The sequence below is a fragment of the Nothobranchius furzeri genome, chromosome 11 (genome assembly GCF_043380555.1).
Source record: "Nothobranchius furzeri strain GRZ-AD chromosome 11, NfurGRZ-RIMD1, whole genome shotgun sequence".
Classification (NCBI taxonomy): domain Eukaryota; kingdom Metazoa; phylum Chordata; class Actinopteri; order Cyprinodontiformes; family Nothobranchiidae; genus Nothobranchius; species Nothobranchius furzeri.
In genome coordinates this window covers 65,485,165-65,505,164 of record NC_091751.1, presented here as the reverse complement: position 1 = coordinate 65,505,164, position 20,000 = coordinate 65,485,165, and the positions used below count along the sequence as shown (strand labels likewise).

At 43.8% G+C, this 20,000-nt stretch overlaps 2 protein-coding genes across 5 annotated transcripts in view; both read left to right on the top strand.

Moving 5' to 3' along the window:
- The window catches only part of rnf31 (ring finger protein 31), a 75,060-nt gene extending 67,889 nt beyond the window's left edge, over positions 1–7,171 (top strand). For all 3 annotated transcript variants that reach the window (XM_054747215.2, XM_015957568.2, XM_015957567.2), the window contains one exon: positions 4,975–7,171. In XM_054747215.2, the coding sequence (XP_054603190.1) occupies positions 4,975–5,025 (51 nt within the window). In that variant the 3' untranslated portion in view covers positions 5,026–7,171. The remainder of the gene's footprint in view (positions 1–4,974) is intronic.
- A 4,494-nt stretch (positions 7,172–11,665) lies between these two features.
- Positions 11,666–20,000, top strand: part of xkr4 (XK related 4) — a 17,597-nt gene continuing 9,262 nt past the window's right edge. For both annotated transcript variants that reach the window (XR_008564550.2, XM_054747446.2), the window contains exons 1-3: positions 11,666–15,478; positions 18,573–18,772; positions 19,983–20,000. The exon at positions 19,983–20,000 is cut by the window's right edge and continues 337 nt beyond it. Coding sequence is in view for 1 of the 2 variants with exons in the window: in XM_054747446.2 (XP_054603421.1) it covers positions 14,802–15,478; positions 18,573–18,772; positions 19,983–20,000 (895 nt within the window). In the remaining variant the exon portion in view is untranslated. The remainder of the gene's footprint in view (positions 15,479–18,572; positions 18,773–19,982) is intronic.

Here is a 20,000-nt window from a genome sequence, read left to right as displayed (position 1 = left end):
ATGCAGTCATCTGTTGGCGTTTTATGCATAGTGACATCATACATAATTTAGCCTTATTTTGGATGCGCTGACCTATTATTTAAGACTGTGAATCTGGTTGATTTGCAGAACAAAAAAACATTTTGAATCATTTCAACCTTGATTAGGGAAACATGTATAAACACAACTAAACGACACTGCGTAAAAGGAACGCTTTGAAAACACATCAGATGTCAATCTGATGAAAAGACAATGCAGCGTAATGTTTTAGGAATGAAGGAATGCCAGAAGATAACAGAAGACTCGAGTCAAAAACACCCTGAAAGCTATTCTGGTCCACAGCTCGTGGGCTTAGCTGAAACATCATTGCAGCAGCTCTAAATAGTCGTTTGCATATGCCAGTAAAGGATGTAACAATGGGTCTGATTTGTTTATAAAGATCTGTATATCCATCTATTAATTATTATTAGTATTGTACAAAAATTACAAAGAACAAAGCCAGTTCTGAGCCAAGGTCAAAGTGCAATGGAGCCTGTTTTATTAACTTCCTCTTATGTCAGTATCTTCAAACACTCAAACTGTATTAATCAGCCATACTCAGACTCCTAAACATGTTGAATTGTAAACCATTCATCAGGTAACACGGACCGTATACAGCAGGGGTGCCCAATCCTGGTCCTGGAGGGCCGGTATCCAGCAGGTTTTGTGGTTTTTCTGCTCCAACACACTTGATTAACTGGTTGAATCACCTGTGCAGCATCTCATCAGGCTCTGCAGAAGCCTGTTAATCACCTGCTGATTGAAATCAGGTGTGTTGAAGCAGAATCAAAACTAAAACAAGCTGGATACCGGCCCTCGAGGACCAGGATTGGGCACCCCTGGTATACAGACACGTGTAAAAGGCTTGGTTTGAACTTAGATTCGGACTAGTAACCCACTGACTACAGGACAAACTCCTAACCCATGAGCCACCGCTGCCCCATAGTTGATGGTCCTGCGGGTGGGTTAAGGCCCTTAAACAACCCTCTCCAGCTCTCGTACAGTAAGTGACTCATTGATTCTTCTCAATGCCCTTGAGACTGGGAGATTTATCCTGTGGTATGTCAGAAGTCATCAAGGCTGCAAGACATGCAGGACTTCTTATCTATCCTCTTTGAATAAAGTTTATCTTCCCTGGCTCATAAAATGACATTATAACTAACTTTATGTAATCATATTTTGTTGAATGGACAATATTTAAATCCAAAGTGTTTTAACCCTCCCACTGTCCTAATGGGTGTGACCCCGCGAGGAAAGTTGACCGTTGAGCAGGGTTGATGGTTTATCCCTTGGGGTCCATGTGGCAGGGGTGAGGAGTGAGCACCACCTCACCCCTGCCACATGGACCTCAAGGGATAAACCATCAGCCCTGCTCAACGGTCAACTTTCCTCGCGGGGTCATGCATAAAGACAGTGGGAGGGTTAATAATGTGTCAAGTACTCTATATTCATACATTGATGAATAATGGGTTAACATGAATGTTATTCCTGTAATGATTTGTTTCAGATCTTAAATCCATTATTTATAAAATATAAAGTAATTAAATTTCATGATTTGGTCAACTGGAGAATATTGCATATAATGTATAAAGCAAATAAAGGTACATTGCCAAAGAATATTCAGCATATATTTGAAAAGAGAGATAGCATTTATTCGTTGAAGGGATTTGAAATCTTCAAAAAACCTAAATTTAGAACAAGAATGAAGGAAATGAGTATATCTGTGAATGGTGTGAAGTTGTGGAATTGCCTGGACAGAGAATGGAAAGAGTCAAGAACTCTAAAAGTGTTCAGTCTACACATTAAATCACGTGTGTTGAGTGGATATGACAACGGACAATTGATGTGGACATAATAATTAACAAATGTGAACAGTTACGGGACTGAAAGAACTGGTGAGGGACTGCACAAATATAAATTGATATTTAAGTTTAAAAAGGGGGTAGAAATAATAAGATTTTTCTTCTATCTGCTCCCTTTCATTCAAATATATATTGTGTTTTCATGAATATTGTTTAGTATCTGTTGTGTTATTTTTTATTGAATGAAATAAAGATAATAAAAAAAAAATTACACCCGATTAGTAATTGTTTAATTTAATGATAATCTATCAGTATATTCACACATCACTATATTTTTATTAATGGTTAAAACATTTTTGCTTCACATAAATGTTTAATATGTTTACCTCACATCAAGAAATAACCTCTCTAAGTGTTTGAGTGAAGGAGGGATGCCTGAGGTATTTTGGTAACGCCCTTTAAACTTGTCAAATTCTGATTTGTCTACATTTGTAAACACTAGATAATAAAGGCTAGTTCACTTTCTGGGCTAGTCAGTTCTCCCAGTTCGGCCGACTGGGTAAGCAATGCACTTGGGACCATCCTCTCTTTTGACTCGAGGTCAAAGCCTCTTTGCAACGCTTGCACGTGGCATCAGACTCTACAACTCAACAGACTCGGAACGTCTAACTAGCAGACCCTGGTAGCATCTTATGGCCGGTGATAATTTAATTCAAAGGGAACTGCTACTCTTTGAGATTCCAGTAGCCAATCCATCCGGTGACGTCACCAACCTGGCTGCCTGTCCTCTGGACCGCCGAGAGCCTCCAACATGAGAATTGTAGATCTACACACTGGCTTTGGGACGGTTTTATGAATAATTGATTGCTTGGTAAACCATACAGTCAGATTTTACAACCCAGACATCAGTTTTCTCAGATACTTAATAAGGTTTTGCTACAAAACATCTAAGCTTACATTCCATCATTTCATTCATTGTCTCATTAACTCATTCACTGCCAGCCGTTTCCTGATCGCTAACGGCCTTCACTGCCAGCGTTTCTCACCGTTTTTACTGTTTTTTTGAGTCACACAACGTTGCGCGCTAGCATGATGTCGATGCCAAAACAACCAAAACAAAGAGGAGACTCACCTCTTACATCAGGAAGAAGCCGTGTGTTTCGAGCGTTATCCGTTCTTTCATAATCCGTTGTCGAATTGTGATCGGCAGACGCTTTTCCGGTTCGCGCCTCACTTTTTTTTACAGGAACGGCCCAAAACGATCTCCAAACACATGGATGGTCTGCTTCCTGATCATGTGATCTGTGATGTATGCGGATGAAGATCGGCTTCAGGGCTGAGATGTTTGTTCTCTCAGCGCGGGGGCTCGTTCCGATGCTCAAACAGTAAAAAAATGCAAATGACGACTTTAGTCATCAATGGCAGTGAATGAGTTAATCTTGTCCAACCATCATTCATCGTAATTTGTTCTGTCATCATTAGTTTAGAAAGATAGTATCAAATTCATTTTTATAAACTATCTTCTTGACTCTGTCTGAATTTATATTAAGTGTGTGTTTCCCTGGCAGTTCAAAGAACCTAAGTTCATATTAAATCAAATGTTCAAAGACCAATCAGCTCTGTAGTAGCTAGGCCATGTTGATGTTTACTCTGGTTTAGCTCATTGCTTCATCTCCAAAGCAACACATTCTCACACCCAAAGCGTCAAAATATGGCGCGTGTGATCAAGCGTCAATATACGATGATTCGGGATGCCCCAGCGCGTCAGGAGACGACGATCAGGGACACACAGGGACACGTGGCTCCGCTGGCGTCAGTGTTTGACGCCCGTGGTCACACGGACATTATTCGACTATTTAACCTTCCCCTCACCCCAATCCTAACCTCAAGGTCAGTAACTGTGACCTTAAGGTTAGGATTGACGCTTGGTCACACGCGTCATATTTTGACGCTTTGGGTGTGAGGATGTGTTGTCCAAAGACATTACTCTCTTACTTTGACTTCCAGGCTCAAACATGACGCCAAAAAAACAGGAAATTGCTTCTTTTGTGTCCTCTTCTTCTGCTTCTTCTGCAATTTTATCAATAGTGGGCGAACTGATAGATCTAACGTCTAGCCTATATTTTAGCTACTGACACAGTAAACAGCTATTGCCATAAAGCAGGCAGAGACCTGCCACTAGTATTCCTACTTGAATGACAAAACTGTCAAGTGTAGTTTCTATTTTGCAGAGGGCTACAGAGTGCTTTCCAATGTAAAGTTGTTCAAGTTTATGATTCAAAAACCTCTGATAGTTTGAAAGCAATAGCTTTGTGTTAAAAACTCTTTCCATTATCATCAAAACAGCTGACACTGATTAACAACTCCACTGACCAGATCAATATCCCAGGGGTTTCACTGACTTGATGTTATTCGTGTTCCTTTCACCTTGGAACAGTGTGTTCATGATGTACAAAACCACCTGCTTTCAGCATCTTTGTTCCATTCAGTCTGACCCCTTCTTTCCACCGGAGCCGTCAGCAGCACGTTACTGCAGCAGCACGTCATAGCTGCTGATAGGAACCGCTGTGGTCAACAGAACCTTTTCCACCGGAGCCGTCAGCAGCGCGAGTCGGCCGCGTCTCAGGAGCAGCATGTCGCGGCCTTTACGCACCGGTTCTATTTTCTACGCGCAACGCCTCTGAAACGGGTCAAGTTCAACATTTTTGGGGAAGAAAAGACAGGAAATCGGACGCGGAAACGGAGCAAAGCTCCCGAGATTTTCAGAATAAAGAAACGTACTGCCTTCCGGTTGCTTTACTTTAAAAAAAAAGTTACTAACTGTGCGGCCCCGTGAGAAGTTATCACGTAGCTAGCGGTCCCCTTTGTTTTTCAGGTCTGTATTAGTGATTATAAAATGGACAGAACATAAAACACAAACCTTTTGGAGCCATGTTGTAGTTTTCTCCTGCTTGTTGTTGTGTTTGACGAAGTCAATCGTGTGACTTTGTGCTCGGTCGGTGACAGCTGCTCCCCTGCTGCTTCGCGTCTCGTGGGAAGGGCCAAGCAGCAGTTTACACGAGTAAGACGTGCTGCTGACGGCTCAGTGGAAAGAAGGGGTAAGACTAAATGAATGCTCTGATGTTCATATTCCACCATTTTCTTTTCTCTGCAGAAACTCATGGCGGAAGTATCACTTGGTGACAAGGTGCCACGCAAAAAATAAAGAATTTACTATTTCCCTTCACGTGTGGACAGGATGGGATGGTCTTCCAGCTTTAAACTGGACTCTCTTTCAGACTTTTACATTACGGGGATGACGGTGGATTGTTGGTGTCACGTCTGAAAAGACAAACCCTATCTATAACACTTCTTTATGTCTATTGGAATACAGTTGTGGTCAGAAGTTTACATACACTTGTAAAAAATATAATATAATGGCTCTACTGAGTGTCCCGTTATTTCTAAAGCTCTGATTTTTCTCTGATAGAGTGATTGGAACAGATACTTCTTTGTCACAAAAAACATTCATGAAGTTCGGTTCTTTAATGTCTTTATTATGGGTTAACAGAGAAAAGTGATCACATTTGCTGGGTCACAAATATACATACAGCGGTGCTAATATTTGGTTACATGTCCCTTAGCCATTTTCACTTCAATTAGGCGCTTTTGGTAGCCATCCACAAGCTTCTGGCAAGCTTCTGGTTGAATCTTTGACCACTCCTCTTGACAGAATTGGTGAAGTTCAGTTAAATTTGATGGCTTTCTGACATGGACTTGTTTCTTCAGCACTGTCCACATGTTTTCAATGGGGTTTAAGTCAGGACTTTGGGAAGGCCATTCTAAAACCCTTATTCTAGCCTGATTTAGCCATTCCTTTACCACTTTTGATGTGTGTTTGGGGTCATTGTCCTGTTGGAACACCCAACTGCGCCCAAGACCCAACCTTCGTGCTGATGATTTTAGGTTATGTTGAAGAATGTGAAGGTAATCCTCCTTCTTCATTATCCCATTTACTCTCTGTAAAGCACCAGTTCCATTGGCAGCAAAACAGCCCCACAGCATAATATTCCCACCACCATGCTTGACTGTAGGCATGGTGTTCTTGGTGTTAAAGGCCTCACCTTTTCTCCTCCAAACATATTGCTGGGCATTGTGGCCAAAAAGCTCAATTTTTGTTTCGTCTGACCACAGAACTTTCCTCCAGAAGGTCTTATCTTTGTCCATGTGATCAGCAGCAAACTTCAGTCGAGCCTTAAGGTGCCGCTTTTGGAGCAAGGGCTTCCTTCTTGCACGGCAGCCTCTCAGTCCATGGAGATGCAAAACACGTTTGACTGTGGACAATGACACCTGTGTTCCAGCAGCTTCTAATTCTTGGCAGATCTGCTTTTTGGTGATTCTTGGTTCACTCTTTACCCTCCTGACCAATTTTCTCTCAGCAGCAGGTGATAGCTTGCGTTTTCTTCCTGATCTTGGCAGTGATGAAACAGTGCCATGCACCTTATACTTACAAACAATTGTTTGCACTGTTGCTCTTGGGACCTGCAGCTGCTTTGAAATGGCCCCAAGTGACTTTCCTGACTTGTTCAAGTCAATAATTTGCTTTTTCAGATCCATGCTGAGCTCCTTTGACTTTCCCATTGTAGCGTTTGTGGGCGTTTGTATCCAATAAGCCCTACTTACCTGACCTAAGAGAAGTCACCAGCTGTAGTCACTCATAATCACTCACAAGAAGTTAAGAGGCCATGCTATGAAGCTCAGTTCACTGACACGTTTCTAAGTCACCAAAATCGCTAGTTCATGTTGCTGTATGTATATTTGTGACCCAGCAAATGTGATCACTTTTCTCTGTTAACCCATAATAAAGACATTAAAGAACCAAACTTCATGAATGTTTTTTGTGACAAAGAAGTATCTGTTCCAATCACTCTATCAGAGAAAAATCAGAGTTTTAGAAATAACGGGACACTCAGTAGAGCCATTATATTATATTTTTTACAAGTGTATGTAAACTTCTGACCACAACTGTAAGTTAGACTTTGTGCCGATGTAGCTAAAAAAAAGACTTGCAGGATTCAATTGCATATCTGTCCGCCCAGATCAACATGAGGGCGCTTAAGCCTCGGAGCCTGGGACGGGGCACGGATCTGGATCGTAAAGATCCCAGCCGTTTCTTGATCTCAGGAATGTATTGGGACATCAACTCCAAGGAGCAGATTGGATAATTGGTTATAACTTTTGTGATGACGGTGGATAAAAAGAGGGTACTTGGAGAGGAGAGAGTAGAATCCTCATTTGGCTCTAATCTCCCAGTTCTGATGCACTGGATCTGTATCCATGAGTTTAATAAAATCTTCTGATGTCAAAGAAAACCTGCCTCAGCTTCTTCTGAGCACCCATTTACTGAATTTAAAAGTGACCACCACACCTTATTAGTGTTGTCAAAAAGATCAATACCTAGATATAAATCGATACTAAAAGTTGTATCTAAATTAGATATTCCATCCCTGTGGTATCGATATCATTATTAGTCTCACATATGCTCAGCCTTCTTCAAGTACACCGACACGCACGACAGCCAGATGCCGTAAAGCAGCCTCTGCCTCCCGGACAAACAGAAGAAGAAGACGCCGCATGGCTACATTGCAATTATTCGCGTGAGTTGTCTCCGATCCAAGTTTTGTTAACAATGGCAACAGAGAATTCGGGAGGCGCTTCACAGCCCAACTTAATCTTTGGATACGAGGCTGATGAGTCGGGGAAAGCAACAGACCATGACAGACCCGTTTGCAAGGAGTGCTACAAAGAGATCGCTACAATGTCAAGCAGCACAACCAATTTGGCCAAGCATCTGAGAGACCAACACCCCAAACTGCATGATGAAATGAAACAGGTGTCTGAAATTTATTAAATCTAGTAAGAATGTGTCCAATTGCACCAACAAATTTGAGCTCACGTATTAGTATTAGCTAAGCTAGTATACCAAGTCCGACACGTAGTTGTATATTCACGCTTACATGCTTAAAGGAAAACTCCCGTTTATTGCAACCCGGACTTTCTAGCATGCAGTACGTTTGTTAACTCACGCTGACGACTTTGGTGCTACTTGGATTCCCCGGGGTATTTAGATCCATCGGCGAATCGCCGTCAGTGTGTATCCATATAACGGGTGCGGACGGGCACCCATGGTGCAGCCTCGAAATAAGACATTATCTGCACCAAAACATCTTCATGTCGAAAGGTTTTGTTAGGAATTGTTACGTGCCTTGCCCCTTTTTGGCCACAAGATGGCCTCAGTGGCCTTTGTCTCGCCTGTCTCCCGGTGCCCAGCTGTTCCAAATCAGTGATCACTTGGCAGCAGTTAAAAGCTGCTCCCAGCCACCAGTTTAGTGAGAAGGTCCAGGGGTAGTGCAGACTCGGCTGAGTTTGCACTATTCTTCTTCTCCTCCTTCGCTGTTCACTTGGTTGCTTGGCTTTGATATTTGACTCATTTTGACTTTCGGATGTGGAATTAGATCGTGTGGTAGTTTGACTTCAGACCGGCATTTTGACCTGATTTAGGATCTCCCCTTTGGTGTACATATATATTTATTATTCTCAGTTTTCTTCCCACCCCCTTCTAGGGGTGGCGCTTTTCGTTATCTCCCTTTTGAATATAGCTCCTTTTGTTTTTATATAGTATTGGTTCTAGGTTCGTTGTAAATTTTCGCTTCGTTTTTGTAATAAAATTCTTGGTTTTAAAGTGACACAACACTCTGATTATTATTTCACCCACACACTACTTTTATTACTCCCCTCCTCATCTCTCCTAGAGAGCCAGGGACGTAATAGAATCATTAACATGATTCCCCAGTACGTTTGGAACGGGTCTGGGATTTCTAGGCGTGAACAGACTAGCCGCGGCTAATCTAACCGGAGCTTTTAATGACGTCACTGCCGTGCCCCAATCTGTTTTTATTAAGATTACCGGTAGATGTACCTTTGTCCTACTGTGGAGAAATCCGTTTTCTCCCTTTATTGACCAACAGAGTTGTTCAAAAGTACAGAACAAAACATATGGCGTTACATCTTATGACAAAAATGCACCTTAAACAGAGTTTAAGCAGCAAAACATCACTCTGCAAATAGTGTATATATAGTGAGACAATTCATGATTTAAAGTGTTAACTTTCACCAGTTTTTGTACGCACGTTTTAAAAAATGCTGATACTTGAAAGGTTTAAGCACTTTACACACTTAATTCTTAACATTGAAGTTTTGCAATATAAATTGAGGAATGTTATTTTTTGAATAAACTTGTTCAATAAATTGGTGTTTTTAAATAGTATTGAAATCGAGTATCGAGTTTTTTTCCCAGTATCGAATCGAGTTTGAAATTTTAGTATCGTGACAACCCTACACCTTATACGACAAGCGTCTTTAATGGACAACATCTCTAGATGTGTTTGGATTTTTGGTTTGAACAATGTACAACACGACATAATCCATTCCTTTATATAATTTCAAGTGTTGATTCAAGTATTCTTTTTAAGCTGTCGGCTACATCTGTGTGAGTATTTTCTATTTAACACTATTTTCTCAAACATATTTTACTGCATTTTTCTGATGTATAAGAACTTCAAAGCAACTCGCCCCAGTGAACAGGAAGCCTCACAGGACAAAACAGATGTGCAAATATTTAGCACGGTGATGAGTGTACTCAGTTGGTTTAATAGCTGCAGTGAGCCCATTTTGCACTGCACATCCCTTCAATTATGGGCTTCAGAATTGATATTGCTACTCTTAAATCTTGCTCAATGTTCCGCTGGGATCTGTACTTTGCTTTTGATGCAGCAACAGTAGAAAAGCCCTTCTCACAGAGATAGGATGTTGCAAAAGAAAGGAGATGGTTCACAACATTTTGTCCAATAAGTGTCAGCAACATAAGCCTCAGTCTTAGGGTGGAGTCAGAAGGCATATCAATCAGCTGGTTCTCTTCTACCTTTTGTTCAGCTACAGAATTCTGCATCATGCAAACTTCCACAAGCTGCAACCCAGATCCTGCTGGTCACAGTCTGACCCTCCTTTGTCTCTACCCCCTGGTTCCTAGCTAGCCTGAGCCTAGCCATCCAACTTTCTCAACCTGGGCCCTGCAGGTCTCTGTCTGGCCTTTTATAAAATAGAACAGAATAGAATTCAACTTTATTGTCATTGCACATGTACAGGTACAGGGCAACAAAATGCAGTTTGCATCCATCCAGAAGTGCTTTAGCCGTGATATAGATGTATTACAATATATATTAGTAACAATATAGATGTGTAAGTATATTACAGAAATGGATCTATTACGTATGTTATAATGTACACGGTATGAAGTATGTTATGAATATTCTATGACTACAAGTATGTACAGGCTGTAGTTAATACAAGCAGTCCATGAGTATAACGTTTGTCATATGTCAGGAGGCAGAGTTCAGGAGTCTGACAGCTGTTGGGAAGAAACTGTTCCGGTACCTGGTGGTCTTAGTCTGGAGGCTCCTGTAGCGCCTCCCAGAGGGCAGCAGGGTGATCAGTGCATGTGATTGGTTACTGCGGTCTCTGATGATTTTCCTAGCCCTTTTCAGACACCGCTTCCTTTAGACGTCCTTTATGGCAGGAAGTGGTGCTCCGGCGATGCGCTGGGCAGTTTTCCCGACCCTCTGCAACGCCTTCCGGTCCGAGGCGGAGCAGTTCCCATACCAGACTGTTATGCAGTTGGTCAGGATGCTCTCGATGGTGCAGCGATAGAAGTTCACCAGGATGTCTGAGGACAGGTTGTTCTTCCTCAGAGTCCTCAAGAAGAAGAGGCGCTGGTGAGCCTTCTTGACCAGCTTGGAGCAGTTGGTAGTCCAGGTGAGATCCTTGGAGATGTGGACTCCCAGGAACTTGAAGCTGCTCACACGCTCCACTGCCGTCCCCTTAATGTGGATGGGTGGATGTGGGTCAGCATTGTATACAACCTGGCTTGCTACCAGCCTGACCTTCAGCCTAGACTCTCTTCTTCTGTAGGATGTTCTGTTGTCACATATTACTTGATTAAACCAGCTTTCAGCAACTAGCTTCCATCTTAGTGGGTAATTGGCCTGCAGTATGCTTTTTAATGCATTCAATTGGCCAGTTGTTTTCTATCTTTTCTATGATTAACTGGTTTGCATCAAGTTTGCACATGCCTGTTAATACCGTGTTAACAAAAAAATCCATAAAGAATGAGATGTCTGATTATTTTGCTGCTGTTACTGCCAGGTAATGCACAGCCTAACCCAGGTTAAACATCAAGAATACTCCTGATGTCTCTCTCTCTCTCTCTCTCTCTCTCTCTCTCTCTCTCTCTCTCTCTCTCTCTCTCTCTCTCTCTCTCTCTCTCTCTATCTATCTATCATCTATCTCTCTATCCATCCATCCATCCATCCCATGCATAAGACTGGTTCATGTGTAGATGCTCTTGATGAGCCTAGTCCAGCCTCAGACTACTCATTGTGGAGTTCCCCAAATTCCTGAGTGGATTTTACTTGACAACACTCAAGGCAGTTGCTGCTGCTGCGCTTGTTCCTGCCACACCAAAATGTGCTTCACATTATTAATGGTAGTTTGACCTTGGCTGAAGCTCCTTGTGCCTACTCTAATCTCTGACCCATTTCCAAAATACTATTTTTTTCTAAAATCCTTTAAAAACTTGTGCATGAACAGTTACTACTACATCTAAATGTCCATCAAGTCATGGAGATTTTTCAGTCTGGGTTTAGACACTGGCATAGCACTGAAACTGCTCATGTTTGTGTCTTTAATGACATATTTTTGACTTTGGATTCAGGGTTCCATGTGGTTCCGGTACTTCTTGATCCATCTGCAGCCTTTGATACGATCGATTGCAACATCTTGGATCTCCAGACTACACACATTGGCTGGCATCGCAGGTCTGGCCCTTGACTGGTTTAAGTCTTATTTTTCTAACAGGACCCTTTGTCACGCTGAGAGCAGGAGGTTAGGACCCAAGATGCAGAACCCAGAACGACACGAGGCAGGAGTGGTGATAAAAGTAAAATCCTTTATTAAGGATGACAAAAACCAAATAAAAATCCAAAAGGGCAGGAAGCCAAAACCTAATAACAAAACGCTGCAAGGACAAAACCAAAAACTCTCTTTATGAGCAGAGGACCAGAGACCAAGAGGGGGACAAAACAATGCTGACAACGGACCAACAAACACTAAGGGACAATACAGGGTTTTTAACACAGAGGGGAGCAATCAGGAGAACGGGTGACAGGTGTGAGGACTAGAAGTAAGACAGGTGCCATTAATAAACTAAATGGGGAAAGAACTTCAGCAGAGGGGGAGATAAACCATAACCTATAAAACACTAAATAAGTAAACCTAAAGACTAAGGGCAAATATAAACAACTAATGACTAGAGGGGTGAGGAGGACTAATACAAACCAATAAGAACTACACTGGAGTGACTAGGAGGAAACATGAGGGAAGCCTAGAGGGAGCTGGAGAACACAAGGGGACACATGAGAGGAACGCAGAGGACGAACAGGAGGGGGCTGGAGACCAAGGGGATACATAACATGACACCCTCAAGGTCTTGCTGGATGGCTTCTCATTGCAGTCGGTCTCCGTTTCCTGGGGAGTCCCTCAAGGTTCCATCCTCGGCCCGTTACTGTTCTCCCTTTACATTCTGCCTTTAGGATCCATTCTCAGACAGTATGCAGTTTCATACCATTTATAAGCAGATGACTGTCAAATCTATTCTTCACTGAAGCCCACCGACTCACTAAACCTCTGATTGTTCATGATGTCAAGGAGTGGCTGGCTGAAAACTTCCTCGATCTGAATGACTCTAAAACAGCGGTAACTGTTTTTGGTCTCGACAGGGTGACCCAGTCACCCAACCTCCACTCTCTTTCCCCTCATGTAACCTCTACTGTTTCCAACCTTGGAGTAACAATGGACCCGATGCTCAGGTGAGTAGCAAAATCAGGTGCTGCTTCTACCTGAGGCAAATTTACTGAGTGCCCCTTTTCTAGAACCGGTGATTCATGCCTTCATTACATCCCAGTTAGACCACTCCAACTCTTGTTTATACAACGTTAGTAAATCTGCTCTGTCCAGACTTCAGCAGCAATGTTTCTGATTGGAGCTGACAGAAGACAGCACATTACACCCGTTCTTAAATCTCCATTGGTTCTCCATTCATTTCAGGATCAATTTCAAAATTGTGTTTCTTGCATTCAAATTGTTGAACAGTCAGACTCCTCCATATCTGAGCAAACTCCTGCATTTTCACCACCATCTTCATGCTCTTAGGTCACCAGATCATCTCCTCCTCACCGTCCCTAAGGCACGTTTTAAGTCCCAAGGACCTGGAACTCACTACCTCTCCAGGTTAGGCAAGCACCCTCTATCACCGTTTTTAAATCACATCTGAAAACACACGACTAAAGCCCGGCTTTTAGCACACAAACCTGCCTTCAGCATTAAGTCATACTTTGTCGTCCTCCTTTCCGCCTTGGATGTTCAAGTTATAAAATGTGGTTTAGTATCATGTTGTTCCACCTTGTTTGGTTTTTACTGTTTGTTTTTTTCAATTGTTTATGATCTATGAGAATTTTTCTGCCTTTGTTGTTTTATTAAAGTGCAGCGCTTTGGTCGGATGTAATGCTGTGTTAAAAGCGTTCTATATGGTAGTGATACGGTATGGTACACTTTCTACTTTCACTCAACATTTTATGATTATGACTGGATACAGCTCTTTGTAAACAAGCAGCTTCCTTATCTATAACGCCTTTTTGGGGTCTTCTCACTCTGTTCTCGGTTTGCTGTCCGGGGCTGTAGGCTAGGAGCGGAAGCTGGCCGTCTGGTTGGGGTCTGGGGTGGTGGGGTTGCTTTGCCTTGCTCCGCTCTGCATTGCCAGCTCATCATTACTCCTGTAAGAACAGGTGGCCTAGGAGACATCTTAACCAAATGCACGAGCCACCTCAACTGGCTCATCTTGAAGTGGAGGAGCAGCGGGCCCACTGCGAGCCCCTCCCGGATGACCGAGCTTCTCGCCCTGTCTCTAAGGGAGAGCCCTCACACCTTACAGAGAAAACTCAATTTGGCCGCTTTGCATCCGTGATCTCATTCTTTCTGTCACCACCCAACACTCGTGACCATAGGTAAGTAGATCGACCGGTAAACTGAGAGCTTCGTCCTCTGGCTCAGCTCTCTCCTCACCACGACAGACCGGTACAACTCCTGCATCACTGCAGACGCAGCATCAGTCTGAACTTACTCAAATAATAGCATATGTTAAATGTCATAACAGCATTAAGTTAGACAGACTGAAGTCTAATTTTCTGTGTAATTGTATTTGCCTAAATTATTATATTAAAAGTGAAGGTTTGTTGTTTACTACTGGGTTTAGAAGAACTTGTTAAATTTAACAACTCATTTCTTAGCTCCATAGAACTGGACCAGTCTGGGTTCTCGTGTGTGTGTGTGTGTGTGTGTGTGTGTGTGTGTGTGTGTGTGTGTGTGTGTGTGTGTGTGTGTGTGCGCGTGCGTGTGTGTGTGTGTGTGTGTGTGTGTGAGGGGTGGGGGTCGAGGAAGGAGGGATGATGTCATGGTTTGTGTTCTCTGCTGTGAAACCAGTGAACGACTCCAGTCTCTGCTCTTGTCTCCACCTCCACCGTCCTCAGCATCAGGACCGCTGAGAGCGATGACTGACAGGTGACCGGACAAACGAACCGGTCCGCTCGGTTGGCAGATCCTGGCATCAGTCCCACTATTACGGTGAAATGGACCGTAAAGGTAGAGCGAGAAAGAGGCTCCGTTCGGCCCAATGTTCGGTTTTCATCGTGTATAATGAGCAGACGGCGGTGTGGAGGATCTAATCCGGTTCAGTAAGGCAGAGAACCGCAGCGGTTTCGACGGCCAGAGGCAGGGTTCTAACGGAGAACCGACGCGAAGGAACGGAGCAGATACAGAAGCTGCGTTCGGGTCATGGCTGCTAAATCGGACGGGGTTCTGAAGATGAAGAGGAGCGACGTGGCCTTCACTCCCTTGCAGAACTCCGAGCACTCCGGTTCGGTGCCGGGGCTCCACCCGGGCGAACAGCCTGACTCGGTGTGTACCGGAGATGGGGACTTCGTCAACGGGGAATCCCGCTGCTGCGGGGGGTCCGGATCCGCTTCGACTTGCCTCCGTGTGGGCCAGCAGCACCGGTTCTCCGTGTGGGATTTTCTGTGGGTCGTTGCCGCAGTGGCCGTGTATCTCGTTGATGTCGGTACCGATGTGTGGCTGTCGGCCCACTACTACATCAACAAGAAATACGGGTGGTTCGGTCTGACGCTGTTCTTCGTGGTTCTGGGGTCGTTCTCGGTGCAGCTCTTCAGTTTCAGGTGGTTCGTTCATGACTTCAGCACCGAGGACAGCTCCGACTCCAAGGTGGACTGCTCCCAGCAGGATGGAAACAAGCTGCTGAGCGGTTCGACCTCTCACGGAGACGTCACTGCCCATCAGAACCCCACCACTACACAGAGGCAGGCGTCCACCACCAGCCGGACCACCGGGAGCACCGGGCTGGGCGGCCGCACCAGGAGACCGTCTCCGTACTACAACTTCTGCGTTTGGTTCGGGCAGTCCATCATCCACATCGTTCAACTGGGTCAGGTCTGGAGGTAGGACGGAACCGGGGCTGGGGGCCTGGTGTGTGTGTGTGTGTGTGTGTGTGTGTGTGTGTGTGTGTGTGTGTGTGTGTGTGTGTGTGTGGAATATTCTTCATCTGATTAACTAATCTCTTCTGATCACCAGGCACGTGCGGGGGGGGGGGGGGGGGGGGGGGGCTGCTGCTTGAGTACCTACCCCTATTTTCCGGTCTTCCGTCAGGTTTTACCCAAAACTGCCGTACTTGGATACAGATCAGGCACTAGGACCATGTGGAGGCAGCCTCCTCCAGCTGAACCCTTAGACCGGCCCACAAGCTCACTGATTAGCTCTACCTTGTCATGCCAACGTGTGATTGGCTGTCCCTGCTGTCGCTCTAAATCTGTCACCATGGAGACGACTGAAACCGGCGTTTTGCTTGTCGGCAGGAGTCTGCGCTCATCTAGCTGTGAGATTTTTATTCTGCCTGCATCAAGTCAACTGGATGGATTTTAACAGCAGAGCTTTTGTTTGCATTAACATTTGAGTCCGTCCGTGTGTGTGTGTGTGTGTGTGTGTGTGTGTGTGTGTGTGTGTGTGTGTGTGTGTGTGTGTGTGTGTGTGTGTGTGTGTGTGTGTGTGTGTGTGTGTGTGTGTGTTGAGCAGAGCCAGCATGCCTGAAACAGAAAAGAGGACACGAGAGATTCTCCCGATCATAACCTCTGACTATCTAATTGAATTAAAATAATTCCAACGGTTGGTCAAAGCACATAAAACGAGCTTTCCACCGAGGTATTACATGATGTAGGCCTAATTCATGTTACTCTAAAAATCGCTATTAGAGGGAAACCAGCCTTTCAGCATCAAAGGAAACTGAGCGAACCGCGACAGGAGAGCGGAGAACGAAACGGAGGAGATAGCTGATCATCTGCAGCTTTTATAAACTTATGGAAACGTCACAGAGAAAATCCACCGTTATCAGGTGTCCGAGAAGTTCCTAGTGACACGAGCGACTGATAGCAGTCAAACTTGTTTTTATTTGAACACTCAACTATTTACTAAATGTAAGATTCAGCTTCATTCCAGCATTAGTTACAATACATATTTATTTAGCTGAAAATATAATTTTATATCTGTGCAGAATTTTATTAGTTGACTTTTTGTCATGAAATGTTTAGATTTCACCTTTATTATTGCTTTTTATCTGGCTTATCAATAAGTATTATGCTACATAACCATCTTGGCTCACGAGGGGCAAGGCTGTCGTTGGTTTAGCGTCCAGGAAACGGACGAGAATGTCCCAATAAGTAGAAGCTAACCGTTAGCATTAGCAGCTCCACCGCATGGCAGAACTCCTCCAGGTTTGTGTTATTTGTGGAGATAAAACATCAGTGTTGCAAAGCAAACGTAGTCATTGGTACAGTAGCGTTGTTGCTGGCCAATCAGAGACGAGATGTCCATTTATCAGGAAACAAAAGTCCAAATCCTGTTAAGCTCTCCTCTGACTTGACATTCAGAGGAGCATCTGAGCCCCCCCCCCCCCCACACACACACACACACGCACCACCACTGCAAATGTATTGGTTAAGCGAGTGTCCCACACCTTAAACATGTGCCCTAACATCATGGTTGACATTTCCTGACTACTAAAATAATAACTTAATACTCTCACTCGTCTAGCATTCTGACAGTGGCGTTCCTAACAACATCAGTGTGTCCGTCATTAAGAACTTCTCTGGTCTTTTCATGATAAGATAGCATCACCATTCAGTTGTAAGCTGAAGCACTCAAGTCAGTCAGTGTATGAAAGATGTGACTGACCTTCTATTTATAGCGGTGTTTCTGCTCATCACAGAGTTAAAGGAGTTTTCGAAGCACCCCACGGAGCTACAGCTCAGAAATGTCAAACTGCTCCAGGAGCTTCGGCTCTGTTACGGATTTAAACTCATCGCACAGAAACTGCTGCTCAAAATCTGTAAACATCAGTTTACTTTGGTAGTTTGGTTGAAATCAAACTCAACGTTATCATTAAGGTAACATATTCAGGGTGCCATCCGATGACAGTGAGACCCGTGTGTTATGAGACACCAGACACACATCAACTACAATGACATCTAATTATGTACCATTAGGAAGTTGAGACACCTTGATTTTAAATGCTATAGCGTGTGTTTACCGTTTGTAATGGCTAATGTAGGAGCCAAATATGTTGTTTCCTTTTCTTTGGTGTCGATGTCTTAATTGATAAGTGGGCGTGTCATTGTTACTGGTCGGAATAAAGGTAGTGATGTCATTGTTGGTGTCAGGCACTATTCCGGAAGGGCAAACAGGTTTTTGACCGCTGTGGCGTGAAGACGTTTGAATGGGAAAGTTAGCAATTACTCCTGTCATTCACCTGGAATGCAATCAACATTAAACAAGCATTATCATAACAATTCCACGCTTAAGGCTGTTTTTTAAGTAATTTAATTAGTCAACATCGGATCAACACAGAGCGTCAACCAGGTCCCGGTCTAGCAGCCTCAGGAGTTCGAGTACTGGACTTTACTTCTACAGCTAAGGTCTTTTAAAAAGCCACAAAGCAACCTTTTGTCTCAGAATGTTGGCGGGAATGGCTGTAAGATGTGATCAGCAACAGACAGGTGCAGGTCACGTAGGCTTTGGTTACAGAGGGGGGCAAATAGAGAGGTGTCTCGCCCCAAAATGTCTTATAAGCAACAATAAAACAATGCGGAAGTCTTCAGGTGTGAAGGGACAGCCAGCCCACCACAGTGGTGGTGTGATAAGGAGCACTGGTGACAAATCAGATAGCTGAGTCATGAGAATGTTCCATTTTCTGAGGGCAGAACATGATTCCATTTTGTAGAGGATCTTTTTTTTAACTCTTAATTTAATAAGGACGTGTTTGGCAGCGTGAGTGAAGAAAGGCCAGCTGATGGCCGTTTGCAACAACTAATAAGGAAAATAGGAGAAAAATGTCAATTGCATGATGATTTAGAACCCAGTTTAACCGTTGTAACCTTCTTATGAGAATGAGGAGACAGTAATGAGGTTTTTGTCTCAGGATTGACGATGTCTCTGTAATTCTCTATAGATGTTAAAGCCCTCCCAATTTTGGGTCTCTTCCAGATACTTGCGTATCATCTACCTGGGAATCCGGAGTCGCAGGAGTCCCGAGGCAGAACAGTGGCGTTACCACTGGATGATGGTGTATGAGTTTGCAGATGTCAGCATGTTGCACTTACTGGCCACCTTCCTGGAGAGCACTCCTCAGCTGGTGCTGCAATTGTGCATCATCATACAAACACCTGGCATCCAGAATGTTCAAGGTAAATCTGCAGAGGTACTTAAACTTTATATTAAAGGGACATTATGGAAGTTTGACAGTCAGAACATGTATAGAAATAATACATTTCTTCTTCATACATTCTCCTGCAATGCCCTGGTCCTGTAGAATGAGCCCTGGCATTTTTACTGTGATTGCCAGTTTTTCTGTAAAATCACAGAAAAAGAGAGATGCTCGGGTCGAGCAGGCTGCTTCATGCGCGTTCACGCTCAGGCATCGCTCGTAGCATTTGCTATCCGTAGCTTTAGCAGCAGAGAGAGAGGCAGTGCCACTTTGTCGCTGTTCCTAACGCCTAGTGACAAAGCTAGCTACATTTCTGAGGACCCTTAGCTACTTTCTGTAGAACTTTCTTCTAGATATTTCCTGCAAATTAGCAACAAAATAGCCATTTTCGCTCCGAACCGTTCTTTGGACGTTGTTTCAGCTGTCATCAAGGATATAAATGTTACAGATACGAATGACATCACTGGTGCTTTAGCTCACCTAGAAAGATGTCTGACTCTCATGCTGAAGTCCTGGTTTGATTCTGGATGTGAACATAGTTTATTTAGAGTTTCTATTTTACATTAATGGTATATTTTTTTACAGTAAGATGCCCAAATTTTTATTTGAGACTCGCCGAACGGCATTGAATTCACAGATAAAAAAGATGTGGGTTCAACTTTCATTTTGGAACAATTTTTCAAGCAAGGGAAGGGAATGATCTGAGCATGCAGGAGGACTGACCCATCATAAACCTTTGTCGGCTGTGCTGAAGAGAAAGCTACAGAACCAAATTATTTAATTAATTAGCTGCGCGTTCTCCTGTCCTCTGTCCTCCAGGCCACACACACCCACACCCACACACGGGACTATCTCAGCTGTTATTTTCCTTAAGGAGTGTGCACGTACAGCATGCGTGCCTCGTGCACGAGCCTACTATTGAAGCTGCCGTTACGCTTTTGGCCTGAGGGGGCAATCGCGAGCATAAAAATTCAAAACTCCGTAAAGTCCCTTTAAAGTCTCTTTACAGAGACGGGGATGGTTTAGGGTTTGCTCTGCAGATCAGAACTTTCAGCTGTCCTCTTACTGGAGCTAGGTTAGCCAGAGGGGTCCTGGAAGGATTAGACTTCTCTAAAGACCAGATGTTGTTCCTGTAGGACTGCTGTGATGAGCTCCTGAATGTGCACTTACTGTGTTTCTGTTTGTCACAGGTATGACGGCAGCAGGCT